The sequence below is a fragment of the Engraulis encrasicolus genome, chromosome 19 (genome assembly GCF_034702125.1).
Source record: "Engraulis encrasicolus isolate BLACKSEA-1 chromosome 19, IST_EnEncr_1.0, whole genome shotgun sequence".
NCBI lineage: Eukaryota > Metazoa > Chordata > Actinopteri > Clupeiformes > Engraulidae > Engraulis > Engraulis encrasicolus.
The window spans coordinates 1,666,610-1,682,842 of record NC_085875.1 but is presented as its reverse complement, the minus strand read 5'-3'; the positions used below and the strand labels follow the sequence as shown (position 1 = coordinate 1,682,842).

Genomic DNA, 16,233 nt, shown 5'->3' with positions numbered 1-16,233 from the left:
AATAGGCCTACCTTGCGAAACCCAGCACAACATTCCAATGAAAATGTTGCAAACATTCAACACTATATTCTAGTTTTACATGGTTGCAATACTTTCATTGAAATGTCTGTCCTGTGCAATTTTGATTTAGATATCAATCGGGTTCAAGGAAAACATAGGCTACTATTACATCTGATTATTATAACAAAGTAATTGTCCAGCCTAACTGTACCAGTGGAAGATATTTTAAGGAATAAGTGTTGCGCAAAAGCCAACATCACATCCATGGTGGAAATGTTGGACACAAGAATGGAACACACAGCAACGATCCAGCTTCTATGCAGGGAGCGGGGGAGAATGGCTAGGCTTGTGTCCAGGTGCTTACGTTTCAGCAGCAGCCGGGCTTTCTCTTTTTTTTGCAGAATGTCATCAATGGCATGTTTGTTTTCAGGTTTCCAGGGGGAGGAGCGAGGGAGCCCGTTCTTCCTTCCCCAGCCCCACTTCACTGGCCCTTCGGTGTTGTCATGTTGCTCCGTCCATCCCTACACTCCGCTCCGTCTGGCTGGCTGGCACGGCGTCTGACTTCCGCATTCCTATAGACTCAAAATAGGGATCGGTAAAGAAACGGGCTGATGCAACGATATCCACTATTTAAAATATACTCGAAACCCACCGCCGATTCGAAAAAGGGACATCTGCAGAACACGGAAACCAGTTCAGGTGAATAAAAAAAGTTTTTATAACTTTCGGTTAGTGCCGAGAATTGCCCCCAAAGCGCCATGCTCACGTTGCAGTTGAACTTGTAGTCTAACATTTCCTGAAATTACAGCACGCGTAGAAGATGATCAAACGTTGGTTTCCAATACGATTTTTATTCAAAGTATAACAATTTACATTTCTAAAAAACCCTCACATAGCAGGAGTATGTATCGGGATTGGCGGTTTTATGAGAGGACAGGAGGCTGGAGCTGCATGGCCACATTTGCTGCTGCTGGCAGCCGTGTTATGTAAGCGCTGAGCAGAGCAGAGCAGACTACATGCATGCCTTTCTGACAATTAACTTCCGCCTCAAGTCGTGGTATTGGAGTGACTCCTTTGGGAGCAAGCAAGGCCTTGACAGAACAGTGTCCCGTATCTTGTAGCTTGTACCTGGGGCTGTCCTAGGACAACAGAACAGAGGGGGTTTGATACATTTAAGGTATCTCAGTTGGATTGAAAAAATCAATTGGAGACATCATGCGCAAAAGGTTGCCATGATAAATCAAAGAACACGCCGCGTCCACGTTTACATGCCCCAAAGCGACCAATCCTATGCCACCTGTTTTGACACGCACCGAGTGTTTCCCTCCTTTTGAAACTGCAACAGTGATTTGCTTGCTGTGGTTTTTCTTTTTTCAGTTGCCTATGTGGTTACAAATGGAGACAAGGCTGTGTTCTTTTAGGCGTTTGGGGTGTTGCTGTAGTGAGATTGTCAACACCACCCAGGTCAGGGCAGAGCAGTGTGGGGATTAAAAGATGTGTGTAGAAAATGTGCAGCCACCAACTGGGCCAACATCATTCGCATCACATCAATAATGTTTTGCCTAATTGTTTCAATACTTGCACCATTTCAGAGTTACTGATACGATTATTACCAATGTTATTGCCCCTTTTATCACAGGGCTTGGGTGTAACATGCATGTAGTGGCCAGTTGTACCCTACAGTCAGGGTTGCCAGATGAGGCTGATGATTTCCAGCCCAAAAAATGCTCAAAACCCGCCTAGAAGCACAAAATCCCGCCCAATTGCATTGATTTCTATGGCAAAAATTGGTCAGGTTTTTCTGATAAATGCCATCTTTACCTGCACACGGCCATCCTAAGCAGCCCAATTGGGCGGGAACCAGCCCAGTCTGACAACACTGCCTACAGTAGTGGAGTGAGTCGCTTTTCAACATTCCTCATCCTGACTCGTGCTTCCTAAAGCATCGTCATCCCTCCTCACCAGGATGGAGTACTGTGTGGGCCTACCGGGCCCAGGCACAGGGGCCCAAGAGAACCAAGGGGGCCCTGAGTAGAGGCCCGAGGCTTCATGAGTGTGTTCTTCTCATGTTGTGTTAAAATTGCACTTTAAACGACTGTATTTTTAAATGTTCTTCTCAGGCGTGAAAACCCCAAACCTCCAATAACGAAGAACCCCCAAATGTTTTGGAACCACGGCCATGTGGGGGGTGGGGATGGGGGTTCTTGTTGCCTTGCCTGGCCCAGGGACCCATGGAGTCCTAATCCAGGGGTTCCCAGACTTTACCACGTCGAGGCCCCCTATATAAAGATAAATTCCTGCCAACGCCCCCCTTACATGGGTCGATCCCGCATACCTTTGAACATTTCTTTTCCAGCAGGTGCAGCTTTTCAGGGTGCTGCAGTCATCTAGCCTAGAAATCTGAACGCCCCTAGCGACCGCAACAGTTGTCGGATGGAAGAGTGCAACACTTCTTCATGATTCACCTCTTTATTTTTGGTGTGCTGACGTTTCATGACTGAGTTTTTGAATTATTTTGTTCTGCCCACCTCTTGCGGCCCCCCTAGCAACATTTCACGGCCCACCAGGGGTCCCCGGCCCCCACTTTGAAAACCACTGTCCTAATCTATCCCTAATCCGTCCCTGCCTGTTCACCCTCCATCCCAGTCCGTATGAAACCCAGTATCTGTTCACCCTCCATCCCAATCCATACGAAACCCAGTATGTGAAAAACCCTCCATCCCAGTCCATAACAAACCCAGTATCCATCGCTGAATTGAGTGAGTTCAGTGAGTTTGGGACCTTCACCAGTTGCCATGGCGTTATCGGAATGCCTCTTCAAACACCCCAGGCCACCAGCGGCACTTTGCCACCCAGTGAGCCTACAGTATGCAGGTTACTGGATGGATGATACGGTGAAATATGGTCTGTAGTAGTAATTCCTTTTCTATTCTATTCTATTCTATTCTATTCGATTGTATTCTATTGCAACCTATTTGATTATACTCTACTCTGCTCTACTCTATTCTATTCGATTGTATTCTATTGCAACCTATTTGATTATACTCTACTCTGCTCTACTCTATTCTATTCTATTCTATTCTATTCTATTCTATTCTATTCTATCTATTCTATTGTAATCTATTTGATTATACTCCACTCTGTTCTACTCAATTCTACTCTATTTTATTCTACTCTATTCTATTCTATTCTATTCTATTCAACATCACCTTGACCATCCATGGCCATCTATTCTACGCCTGTGCCCATGGGCAGTCATGGGTGAGCAGTTAGGGCGTCAGACTTGCATCCCAGAGGTTGCCGGTTCGACTCCCGACCCGCCAGGTTGGTGGGGGGAGTAATCAACCAGTGCTCTCCCCCATCCTCCTCCATGACTGAGGTACCCTGAGCATGGTACCGTCCCACCGCACTGCTCCCCATGGGGCGCCACTGAGGGCTGCCCCCTTGCACGGGTGAGGCATATATGCAATTTCGTTGTGTGCAGTGTGCAGTGTTCACTTGTGTGCTGTGGAGTGCTGTGTCACAATGACAATGGGAGTTGGAGTTTCCCAATGGGCTTTCACTTTTCACTTTTTTTCTTTTGCTTTCACTTATCTATTCTACAGTGTACTGCAGGATCCTGCCTGTGCATGGAGCTCAGCTCTAGTCTGCATCCATTCAAGCCTGTAATATGTCAAATCCTCAGCGTGAAACTGTCTCAGCTCACTGTATCTCCGGCCATCTGTCTGTGGCTCTGCAGCCGCTTCCTGACTCACAGAAGTCAACATGTGTGGTGTGGTGTGCAGTGGCGGTTTTAGGAAATCTGAGGCCCTGGGCGAGGAACAATTTTTGGTTTCACCTTGCTGAAATAGACAATGTAGGTAATAGATTGCTTTTTCTTGGGGATAGGGAATAATAATAATAATAATAATAATAATAATAATGATAATAACTTGGTTTTATATAGCGCCTTTCAAGGAACCCAATGTCGCTTTACATTGAGGGGGCGGGGGGGGGGGGGGGGGGGGGGGATGGGGTGTGAGGGGGCGGGGAGAAGGGGCAGTTAAGTAGTTAAAGTCCATATGCCTCTGTAAATAGATGGGATTTAAGGTGCTTCTTGAACGTAGCCAGTGTGGGGGCCTGTCGTATGTTGGGAGGTAGACTGTTTCAGAGCGTGGGGGCAGCAACACAAAACGCTCTCTCACTAACAATAGGAATAGATCGCTTTCAAAAAGTGAAGTGAAAGCCCAACTGGGAAACTCCAACTCCCAGCACTCCACAGCACACACTGCAAACTGCACACAACAAAATTGCATTTATGCCAGCCTCACCCGTGCAAGCGGGCAGCCCCCAATGCCGCCCGAAAGGGAGCAGTGCGGCGGGACGGTACCATGCTCAGGGGGTCCCTAGGCTGCAGCCATATCTAGCCTATGGGGGCCCTAGGCTGCAGCCATATGTAGCCTGTGGGGACCCTGGGCTGCAGCCATATCTAGTCTGTGGGGGCCCTTGCCTGCATCCATATCTAGCCTGTGGGGGCCCTGGCAGGTGGGGGCCCCAGGCTACAGCCATATCTAGCCTGTGGGGACCCCTAGGCTGCAGCCATATCTCACCTGTGTGGGCCCTAGGCTGCAGCCATATCTAGCCTGTGGGGGCCCTAGGCTGCAGCCATATCTAGCCTGTGGGGGCCCTAGGCAGCAGCCATATCTAGCCTGTGGGGGCCCTAGACTGCAGCCATATCTAGGCTGTGGGGGCCCTAGGCTGCAGCCATATCTAGTCTGTGGGGGCCCTAGGCTGCAGACGTATGTAGCCTGTGGGGGCCCTAGGCTGTGGGGGCCCTAGGCTGCAGCCATTTGTAGCCTGTGCGTTACTCCGGGCCTGGTGGGGACATGTCACATCTGGAGTCCAGACAGCTGGCACTGCGTTCTGTCAGCACTAGGGTGTGTCCTGCCTGCATGCAAACTGCTCGTCCCTCTGTGTGTGTGTGTCTGTACACAAATGGATGCACTGTACTGTGCTGCACTGCACTGCACTGCAAAACAGCCAGCTGTCAAGCTCAGACTAGCATTTCCAGATGACACCACTGTCATTGGGTGGTTTCGGATAGGGTAGTGTAGAGCACATACAAAAACACTTTGTCAGTTGAAGTAGATGGGTCTGCACACTGCTAATAAGATTAAAAAAAACTTTATTACTGTATTTATAAAGCAATGTTTCAATCACCCTGGATCTTCATCAGGCAATGCAAATGTTGCTTTTTATAGGGATAAAAATTTTCTCTGGCGCAGACGTGTACGTCATTGTCACGAGCGTCATTCCCCTTTTGCCCCAACGTGGGGCGCTTATTCGCTTATTGGCTGTTTTCTGGGGGGGGGGGACGTTGCGATCAAAATCCTACTGCTCCAGGCACTCCACAGAGAAGCACGGCCGGCCTATCGTAGTGGAGCCAATCCTTTGGCGAAAGTACAGATGGCTCGAGAGGGCACATGCATAAGACTCACAGACAAACAAAAAAGCACATGCAAGGATATGCCTAAATCAGGGCTGATGCTAGGCATAGGCAGACGAAGCGGTCGCCTAGGCCCTAGGGCACCAAATGTCTTGGGGGGGCACCAGGAATAGGGGTGGGCGATATTGCAAAAATGTTGTATCACGATTCTTTAACATGAAATCACGATTTCGATTTTTTATCACGATCTTCCATCCAAAAAATAAAAACAACAAAAAACAACTTTCATATGCTTGCAATTTGTAATTTGCAGTTAATAAAATGTTAACACACTGATGATACTTTCATAAAGTGTACAATTGGAATACAATAATGTAAAGAATAAAGCAACACAAGTGAGAAAACGTCACTCTGGTACTGATAATAAACATCCTCACTGCAAGACGATCTATACGATTTCTCCACTTTGGCAGATTCGAGACGATGTTTTACTCAATATCACGATTCACGATTTAATATCGTCATATCGCCCACCCCTAACCAGGAATACCAAAAAACTCCCACAAAATTAGAACTTCAAGTGAAATAAAACATGAAACTTAATGAATGTTCATTGTCACTCGCAGTACATTTATAGGTACTAGATCAGATGTGCTCCATCAGATGATGTACAGTGTTATGTTTACAGATGCCAATTTCTAAATGCACAAAAAGGAAAGGGGGAAAGGAAATGCACCAAATCGATTAGAACTGGCCCTATGCATAAGCAATACACATATCAGCAGAGGCGAATTAAGAAATTATGGGCCAGACACTGTCTTGATTATTGCAAAGGTGGTTTTGAAGGCCGGTTTGGGTCGTGGCTGCGGGGCCAAGTTGGCCTGGCCCCTTAGGGCCACTAGCCCTCTGGCCCCCTTCGGCCCCACGGACCTGGCTTGACCTAGGTACTATACCAGTTAATTGTACACTATATTGGCTGGCACATGAAGCACCTTGGAAAGATTATTATTACGAAGGTGGTTCTGAAGGCCAGTGTGGGTTGTGGCCGCGAGGCCAAGTTGGCCTGACCCCTTGGGGCCTCTGGCCCCTTGGGCTTGGGCCCGGTAGGCCCGCGCATGAATCCACCCCTGCATATCAGACATGGATGCAGATAGACACTAGGCATATAGACTTAAAGTGACACTGTCCCATTTTTTGAAATAAGCTTATTTTACACCTCCCCTTGAGTTAAATAATAGGCTTTTACAGTTCTCCTGTACTTCCAACCGTTTTCTAGTTATGGCAGTGCACATTTCACCTCCAAGCTAACAGTTAACATTGAGTCCTATGAGACCAGTTAGCCGCGAGCTAGGCCGGTAGGCCCGTGCATTAATCCAGCCCTGCATATCAGACATGGGTGCAGATAGACACTAGGTAAATAGACTTAAGAGATAGTTGTGGATTTGAGGAAGCATCCTACATTCCTGAGCCCCACCATAATATTTGGCAGCTCTGTGTGAAATGTGAACTCTGCTACATTAAAGTTTCTGGGATCCGCCATTTCCTGGTATCTGAGGTCAGAAATGTTGAAACTGTCGTCTTTCACACTGCTGTCATTGAAATCTATCCTCCGCTGGATTGTTTGGAGGAGCCACAAAGCCAAATGCAGTTGTCACAATTCAAGTGCAGGAATACAGACAGCTGATCCAGGACATTATGCAGTAAATGCATATATTTTTTTAGCGTCAGCCAAGTGTGATGTAATGTAATTATTAAGACCACAGTGACATATTATTGTGCATTCATGTGGTCTTCTGAAGTAGATATTGTCTAGTTGCAAAGTGGTATTTACCAACGCGTTGCGTTCATGTGCTTTTTTGTTTTTGTTTACAAATTGTAGATGGCAGACCAGGGTGAGACTTGGCTCTATTTTCTTGTCCCCTAACTGTGGTGGTAGGGTGAAGTACCATGATGCCATGCACAGTATCAATGAGTGTAATCAAAGAGGGTGGAGTAATAAAGAGGCCTCGAAACACGCCCACCCAATGCAAAAGCGTGTGCTCAACTTGGGTCTCCTAAGGGGGCGTTGTCCCCTTCTTCTTCTTCTATTTTTGAGGTGTTTGCACAAGAGGTGCGCTACCGCCATATACAGCGCTAAGGGGGCTTGATTTATTCTAAACCTCAGGTCTCCTAAAGGGGCGTTCACCCGACAGAAAGTGGATACCAGAAATGAACTTATCTCTGTCTTGAGTATCTGGTGTAATGTAATGTCATGATTACGACTACAGTGAAATTTCTTAACATTTTTCTTGTCTTGTCTCCCCCAGCTGTGGTCGTTGGGCGGAGTAATATGATGCCATATGGGTCAATGACGTATAACTAATAACCATGACTCTAAATTAACTTTTTTCATCACTAGCCAAAATGGCTCGTAGATGTTAATCTTACAAACCAAACACATACTCACTAATGGGTCAAAGTGGCTAGCAAGTTGGTCTTTTCTACCAGCCAAACTGAAGTTTCACCAGCATTTACTCGTTTGATTGGTGTTAATTTAGAGCCCTGCTAATAACTGTATTGACTGTTACATCCCTCTGTCTCCCCTAGCTGTGGTCGTTGGGCGGAGTGACATGATGCCGGGCCCGATGCCTGACCCCGCGGTGGCGGCGGGCGGCTCTCTGCCCGGTCTGGGCCTCCTCGCGGGACTCTCCGCCACCTCGCTCGCCCTCGCCGACCAGCTCAAGTACGCCGACCTGTGCAGCCTGGGCGCCATGCTCAACCCCCTGCACCTGCTGGGCAAGAGGGCCAAGCGCGGCCTGCCCATGAAGACGGAGGTAAGGACTAGCGATGCGTTAATGTCCTCATACTCGTATCGGTTTTCGCCATGCTCAACCCCCTGCACCTGCTGGGCAAGAGGGCCAAGCGAGTCCTGCCCATGAAGACTGAGGTGAGAACTAGCGATTAGGGCTGGGAATCGATCCAAATTTCCTGGATCGATTCGATTCCGATCCAGAAGACTACGATCCGATTCGATTCCGATCCAGAAGACTACGATCCGATTCGATCCACGATCCACGATCCACGATCCGATTCGATTCGATATCGATCTTTTGTATTGCTGGGCTGTCACTTTAAACCATTTATGCCTATAATTCTAGGACCGGTTATAAAAACCTAAGTATCTCAGCCTTTGATGCCCACACAAACATGAAATACCTTTGTATGTGAGAAATAAGTGGGAAACTGTGGAAGAGAGCTGCAGGATGTGGATTAGTAAATAGCGCCTATAATGATCGGCAAAAGATCGATCCACAAAGTTGTGAATCTATATCGCTCTTTTTGAACGTGAATCGACATTGGATCGCGATTCGATCTTTTGAACCCAGCCCTACTAGCGATGCATTAATATCCTCATACTCGTATCGGTTTTCGGCTGCTTAACCCCCTGCACCTGCTGGGGAAGAGGGCCAAGCGCGTCCTGCCCATGAAGACGGAGGTGAGCGAAAGTGAAAGTAAAAAGCCCTCCTGGGAAACTCCAAATCCCATTGTCATTTTGACACAGCACTCCACAGCACACAGTGCTCACTACAGACAACGGAAGTGCATTTATGCCAGCCTCACCCATGCAAGGGGGCAACGCCAATGGCGCCCGAAAGGGAGCAGTGCGGCGGGACGGTACCATGCTCAGGGTACCTCAGTCAGTCATGGAGGAGGATGGGGGAGAGCACTTTGTCTTGGACTTTTCTTTTGTAAAACTGATGTCTCTTAAAGTATGCCACTGATCTCACACACATCTTACAGAGGACAGGTATACAACTTCTAAAATAGTGCACTAATTTTCCAGCAATTTTTTATTGGGTATTTATTTAATTCCACACTAATAATTTCAAGTTCCGTCGAGTTTCAAAGCGGAATTAAGTTTTATTCGAAATTAAATGAAGTTCATTCGAAATTAAATGTCCCATGTAACCTAGGCCAATGTCACAGATTTCACTCCATGATAAAAAAGCACAATTTGTGTAATTTGCGTTAATTCATCATTGTGATCTGTCTCTTTCAGAGGGACGAAGAGGATGATCGGAGGAAAAGGAGACGAGAGAAAAACAAAGTAGCAGCCGCTCGATGTCGAAACAAGAAGAAGGAGAGAACGGAATATCTACAAAAGGTGAGTCAACTTAGCCTGATCATCAGACTTGGTCTCTTGACCAGTGGTGGACAAAGTAAAAGTAAAAGTAAAAAAAAAAGAAACACAGTTTCTTTCCAACACACGTAACTAATCTGAGTAAAAAGTAGATCAATGTACTTGTCTTACGATAAACTGATTCTGCACGGGTTGGTTTGAGTTTGTGGTGGTTCCTTGTTAGGTTTTTATTGTTTTTCAGTAGGTAGGTAAAATGGAGTAAACGGTGTAACAGCTATGTAATATCATGTGCTACTGTTGTAATTACACCACAAAAGTACTTTTACTTTGTCCACCACTGCTCTTGACCAAGAGCATATCAATTTACATTTCCCCAACGGCGTGGTTGACCCGCCTCCCTTGGTTTGCTTATGGTTGTTTGCTTCCCGACAAAGTGAAAGGAGTTCCCGTATTTTCGCGAACTCAGAAAGTACTTGCATTGCTCTTGACCTGACTAGTTGCAACGACGAAGGTGTTGCCCCACTAGGAGGGTGCGGCCTGGCTAGGTCAACTAGCTGCTTATTATTTTTTATTTAGAATTTTTTATATTAGTATTTTATTTTTTATTTTTTATTTTACCGTTGATAACCCAGGGAACAAAATCACATTGAGATATATTTTTGTTCAATTGAACCCTGGCCAAGGCAGGATCACACATTACATTATCACAGACAGCACACGCGCCCCTTTTCCATCAAATATAAAGTCGCTTTAAAATAATGCGCATTAAAAAGGCAGGTAGCCCCATAATGCACGCCGTTCCACCAGTCGATGCTGAAATAGTCATTGAGAAGTTAGCTACCATAGTGCTACACTACTATGACATAACACAGACACCTTTAGCAATGCACTATGACTTGGTAATTGCCATTCTGGTAACAGCAAATCTACCTTGTATTTTTTTTTTAAGGTTTTTTTTTGTTGCTTTTTTTCGACTTTATTTGATAGGACAGTGTGAGAGGTGGACAAGAAGCAAATTGGGAAAGAGACGGGCAGGGGTCGGCAAAGGACCCGGGTTGGGAATCGAACACGGGTCAGCCGCATGGCAGGCGAGTGCCGTACCGTTTGGCCACGGCAGTGCCAAATCTACCTTCTCCTTCTAACCATGATTTTCTATCTCCTCTGTGTCAGGAGTCGGAGTGTCTGGAGATGATGAATTCGGAAAAGTTCAAAAGTTAGCTTCCATAGTGCTACACTACTATGGCATAACACAGACTCCTTTAGCAATGCACTATGACTTGGTCATTGCCATTCTGATAACAACAAATCTATCTTCTTCTAACCGTGATTCTCTATCTCCTCCTCTGTGTGTCAGGAGTCGGAGCGTCTGGAGATGATGAACTCTGACCTGAAGTCGCAGATCGAGGAGCTGAAGCACGAGAGGCAGCAGCTGATCCTGATGTTGAACCGCCACCGGCCCACCTGCATCGTGCGGCGCGACAGCGTACAGACACCCGACGCCGACACAGAGACGGGGATGGAGATCCCCAACCCCCTGTTGGAGAAACTCAAGGCGGAGGAGGAGGAGGAGGAGGAGGAGGAGGAGGAGGATTAGGAGAAGGAGGCCAAGCTATGAGGCGGAGAGCCGGGCCAGGCCAGGCCAGGCCTCCATTATGGAGGAGGTGGAGGAGGTGGAGGTGAAGGTGGAGGAGGTGGTGGTGGTGGAGCGGAGCTTAGCTGCAGTAGGAGCCACTCATTTAGTTCTACCAGAGATTCTTTAATTATATAGAGATATGCCAACATAATAGGTTTCTATGGGCAGCTAACGTGACCAGTTTCTGGTCTGCCTAAAGGGGCGTGTCATAATACTCCTAGCATTGAATAGAACAGTCCTTAGGTCTGCCTAAAGGGAGATGCGCCTGGAAAGGGGGGGGGGGGGGGTGTAAAAAAAATAAATAAATAAGTGGCTCTTACTGTAGCAGAAAGGCTGCCATCCCATCCCCAACTTGCCTGCCGTCCACATTTCAGATCGGTCGCTGTGGTTCATGTTCGCCTGTTTACGTCAAACTCCCTCCGTGCTCCTCCTCCTCCTCCTCCTCAGCCAAGCCACGCCAAGCAGAAGAAGCCAGATGCACTTAGCTCAACCCTCTGGAAGTACACTGCTCACCGGCACACAGGAGAGAAGAGGAGGGACAGAGAGGGAGGGAGGGAGGGGGGGAGGGAGGTAAGGGGGCATTGCCAAAGATCGTCTAATAGAGTAAGATAGTTCAGACTCATACTTTTCCTGGATCCATGTGACGTCAGGTGAACGGCCCTTTAGGAGACCTTAAGTTAGGAGACCTTTGGAGACTTCAGGTTGAGAATAATGGCTCGTTCTTTTGAAACTCGATTGTCGGAAACTCCGGCTTCCGCCTCGGAAAAGTGCAAAAGAATGGGTACTCAAATCGGAGTTCCGAAACACAAACTCGGAGCGCTTCTGTGTACTCCGAGTTCGTTTAACATTAGTGTTTTCAGACGTTTGTATTGTCCCCAGCTGTTTCAATAGAACGCGTTTACAACGGTTGTCGGGAGAACAACCTCGGATCTACCGACGGCCGAGTTTCAAAAGAATGAGCCATAAATGGAGTTCCCTTTCTGCTGTAGGTGGCGGTAGCGCACAATTTTATGCTAGTCACCGCCAAACACCACAGAAAGAGAAGAAGAAGAAGGTGGATGGGACAACGCCCCTTAGAAGACCGAACTTGAGCAGCACACTCCTTTGCAATGAGTGGACGGAGTTTGACTTCTCTTACTGTAATAGACGCTCTTTGGCATTGCCACCCCCTCGCCTGCCAGCCAACTACAGGGGGGTCGAGACTCGAGAGCCTCCTCATGGGAACATGGAAACCAGAGTGATATACAAGGTCCAATGAGATTGGGTTTTGTGTATTAACGATGCCAAGACTTTTGTTTGTTTCTTTGTTTGTTTTGTTTGTTGTTATGTAGCCTGGTATGGCCCGCTCATAATGCATCTCTTCATCCATATTCATGATCTGGGGGTTCTTCGACCTGAGGCGATACTCATGAACGGTCATCCGGGTACTTTGCTCGTAAATGTACGTTACGCCCCTTTATGGGGGAAATCAAACCGAATGTTTGTCATTAACTTCCATGCTACATAGTGTAGCCTAAATGAACACAGTCCATGCCTCAGCCACGGCTGTTTGGCTAAATATTTGAACAACCGGTAACACAACAGGTTTTGGGCATGTTGACCGTGGACAACGCTAGTCTACAGGTCCTTGTCTTTCGTTTATTTTTTCCCAACATCATCAATTGACTTGCATTGGCTGTTTTCCCCCACAAAAGGGCGTAACGCACATGGAAAACGTCACGCCGTTCATGAGTATTACAAGGGCGGGAGGATAGCACTCAGTTCTGGTTTGAAACGATTGGACAGCTCTCACCAAATTGTTCGCTTATTGGCCGGCCGCCCGGTAACCGACTAAACCCCCGCCCCAGTAAAGAACCTCTAGACCAGGGGTTCCCAACCTTTTCCAACTTGGGGCCCACTCAAAATTGTCACAAATGTTTGTGGCCCACCTCTGACCCAATTACGAATAAAACTCACATAAATCAGCAGCAACACACACCAAAATGTGATTATCATTTTTAGAATATTATTTCAAGGCCCACTTGGTGTACCTTCAGGGCCCACCAGTGGGCCCCGGCCCATAGGTTGAAAATCACTGCTCTAGACCATGAATGCAAATGAAGAGAAGTATTATGGGCGGGTCACCAGGCTAGTTGTTATGTATGTTGATGTCGTTTTATGGACATCGAAAGCCTTAGTATTTTCTCACTACATGCGGCAGATTGTCACTGACGTCTGTCGACGTTATTCTACAAGTCCAAATATGGTTGTGGTATCGATTTTTGTCTATACTTGGCCTAAGTTGCAGTTCCTAGCAGTTTTTAATGTTTTTTTTTTTTCCTCCCCTGACGCAGGCGTCATTTATACATATATGAAGTTTACATCTTTGTTACATACGATTATATACATCCTTTTTTTATACTACATGTACATTATATTGAATAGACCATATTCTGTCACTAGACGTGATGCATTTTTTTGTATTTACTGTTTCCATTTGTTATTATGCAGTATTTCTGTTGTTATTTTCAAAGCTTTGAGCCAAGCTCAAGCGGAATATGTATTCTGTGCAATGCTGACAAACTCTCAAGGGCCTCCACACATCGGTTTCGACAAAGTGCGGCGCACTGCTCTGCCAAAGTTCTATTCTACTGTTGTCAATACAACCCCGCATGCCGGAACCAATGTCCACGGACATCCGCGGATGTCGGCTGGCGATTAGGGACGAGTTCTATTTTGTCTGAGCCACCCATTGATTATCCATGTTCTGCTGTGGTGATGCGGGGGTAGAACCAGAGATGCTTTAAGTATATAGAGATATGCCAATGTCATAGGTTGTAATAGGCACCTAACGTGACCAGGTTCCGGTCTGCCTAAAGGGGCGTGTCATAATACTCCTAGCATTCAATAGAACAGTCCTTAGGTCTGCCTAGGTCTGCCTAAAGGGGGATTCACCTCCCCCCCTTCCCCTTGCAATAATAGAACCCGGAAACAATGGGCCAATGGAACCTCTCTCTCTCTACTCTCTCTGGTAGAACTATCACAAATTGTCGGAAAGTGAAAGTGCTCTGCAGTGTTGTCGGAGCTGATGTGCGGAGGGCCTTAGATATTTCAGGACAACTGGCTGCATGTTCGAATGCTTCCCGATCGTCTTAACATTACCTCCGTACTCCACTGTTATCAAACTTTTATATTTTCACTTCATGCCCGTTCAAAAGGCTGTTCAAAACTACCATTCAATCCATGACAGGTTTTCTATACAATGTTGTTTTTTTATATCAAATGTGTACCTAGGTTAACATTTATTTTGCTGACAATAATAAATAATATTTTCTGGTAGAGGCCTTTTGAGATCTCATTTATTTTGCTTTTGACAGGTTGAAATGTTGTCCTTGCCCAAGACACAATAGAGTTGTGCTCTCATGCGATCTGAGTGGTGAAGGTTCACTTGTGCGTCAGCAACAGTCACAGCACACATTTTGTACTCTTGTACAAAATACACTCTAGAGCAGGGGTTCCCAAACTTTTTTTCTCTGGGGGCCATATTATCGTTCCTGACAGAGATCAGGGGCCGGGATCAATCATGTGGGCTTTATACTAGGCCACTGCCTGTTATAGCCATAATTTCTAGCACAAAATAGTTCAGCATTACAAGTGATTTGCAAAATAAGTGAGTACTTCACATGTCTTTCAATTTGAAATACCACAGGTATTCGTTTTAATTTCTAATAGCTATGTAAAAATAGCAGGGAAAGGTAAGAGAAATATGGTGTTTGACAGTTTATGAGTGATACAATAGAAATGCTAGGCCTGTTAATATTAGTGAGATAATATTACAGAGAGAGAAACTATCAAGACGAGAAACTTCTGGTGATTCACACTTGGTTAGTGAAAATGAAACTGTAGGAAGGCCTGTTGATAAACAAAAAATATTTATTTAAGTATATTTATTAAATTATTAAATATTTATTTAAGTATATTTTATCATTATTTTTTTCTGTAAGGATTGCTTATTTGGGCCAGTTCAAATGGTGAGGTGCAGAGAGGTGGAGGGACTGCAGTCAAATGCAGATATGTGTTCATTTCCTGTGCCATTTCCTGTGCCATTCAAATCCATGACAATTAGTAATATAATGTTGGTGTGCGCTTAAAACATATTGGCTCATTGGCGAGACAGGAAATCATTTCCTTGGGGGGAAAAAACCCAAAATCAGATGTCACACGCCCCCCCTGTGATGCCTTCGCGCCCCCCCAGGTAGGCGTGCGCCCCACTTTGAGAAACACTGGATCACGGTATTCACTTCTCCAGGGGCCTCAAGCTTGCTTACGCATGAAAAAGCTATGTAAGTAACTTCAAGATAATGTTCAGTTGTACTAACGGTGACTTAACATGAAAAAGTGCATGGCATATTAAAGGGGACTTCATTTTGGACCTTGAGTTCTACTGAAGGGAATTTGAATAGAAATGATCAATAAACATGTAAATGAAAGATGTGTAATAGTGTGGTAAGTTAACATGACAAAACACCAGCATACATACTGCCATACATCTTTATTTTATAAATGATGTAAAAACTCGATATGTAAAATGTTACAAAAGAAAGCCCCTGAAAATAAGCTTTTGTATACAATTATAAACACCTGTCAAAAAACTTTCATATCAAATTATAAACACATTAAAAAAACATTTAGCATCAAATTATAAACATCACCCAAAAAAGCCTTAACGTCAAATTTTAAATACCACAAAAAAGATTTGGAATCAAATTACAAACACCCACATTTAAAAAAAAAAGTTCTGTCGTATCATTTCTTGTTGACAGTGGTTTACGTGTATTTATTTTCACAGATTGTGAATGTGTGTGAGAAAGATAAGACGAGGGGGATGGAAAGAAAGAGAGAGAGGGAGAGAGAGAGAGAGAGAGAGAGAGAGAGGAAGAGAGAGAGGGAGAGGAGAGAGGAAGAGAGAGAGAGGGTAGAGAGAGAGAGCGAGAGAGAGAAGAGAGAGAGGAAGAGAGAGAGGGAGAGGAGAGAGGAAGAGAGAGAGCGAGAGAGAGAAGAGAGAGAGGAAGAGAG

At 45.7% G+C, this 16,233-nt stretch overlaps 1 protein-coding gene across 1 annotated transcript; it reads left to right on the top strand.

The window, feature by feature from the left end:
* Positions 1–8: 8 nt before the first annotated feature.
* LOC134469931 (jun dimerization protein 2-like) lies at positions 9–11,340 on the top strand. The gene is made up of 4 exons (XM_063223953.1): positions 9–699; positions 8,012–8,238; positions 9,465–9,569; positions 10,900–11,340. Exons 1-4 carry the CDS (start codon positions 612–614, stop codon positions 11,137–11,139), a joined length of 660 nt encoding a protein of 219 aa, XP_063080023.1. The 5' UTR covers positions 9–611; the 3' UTR covers positions 11,140–11,340.
* The last annotated feature ends 4,893 nt before the right edge of the window (positions 11,341–16,233 follow it).

Bases quoted from the DNA above. Each gene is read 5' to 3' on its own strand.
- LOC134469931 (XM_063223953.1), top strand. From the start codon at position 612: ATGCAACGATATCCACTATTTAAAATATACTCGAAACCCACCGCCGAT. The intron at 700-8,011 runs GTGAATAAAAAA...TGTCTCCCCTAG, and splicing joins GAACACGGAAACCAGTTCAG to CTGTGGTCGTTGGGCGGAGT. The intron at 9,570-10,899 runs GTGAGTCAACTT...TCTGTGTGTCAG, and splicing joins GAACGGAATATCTACAAAAG to GAGTCGGAGCGTCTGGAGAT.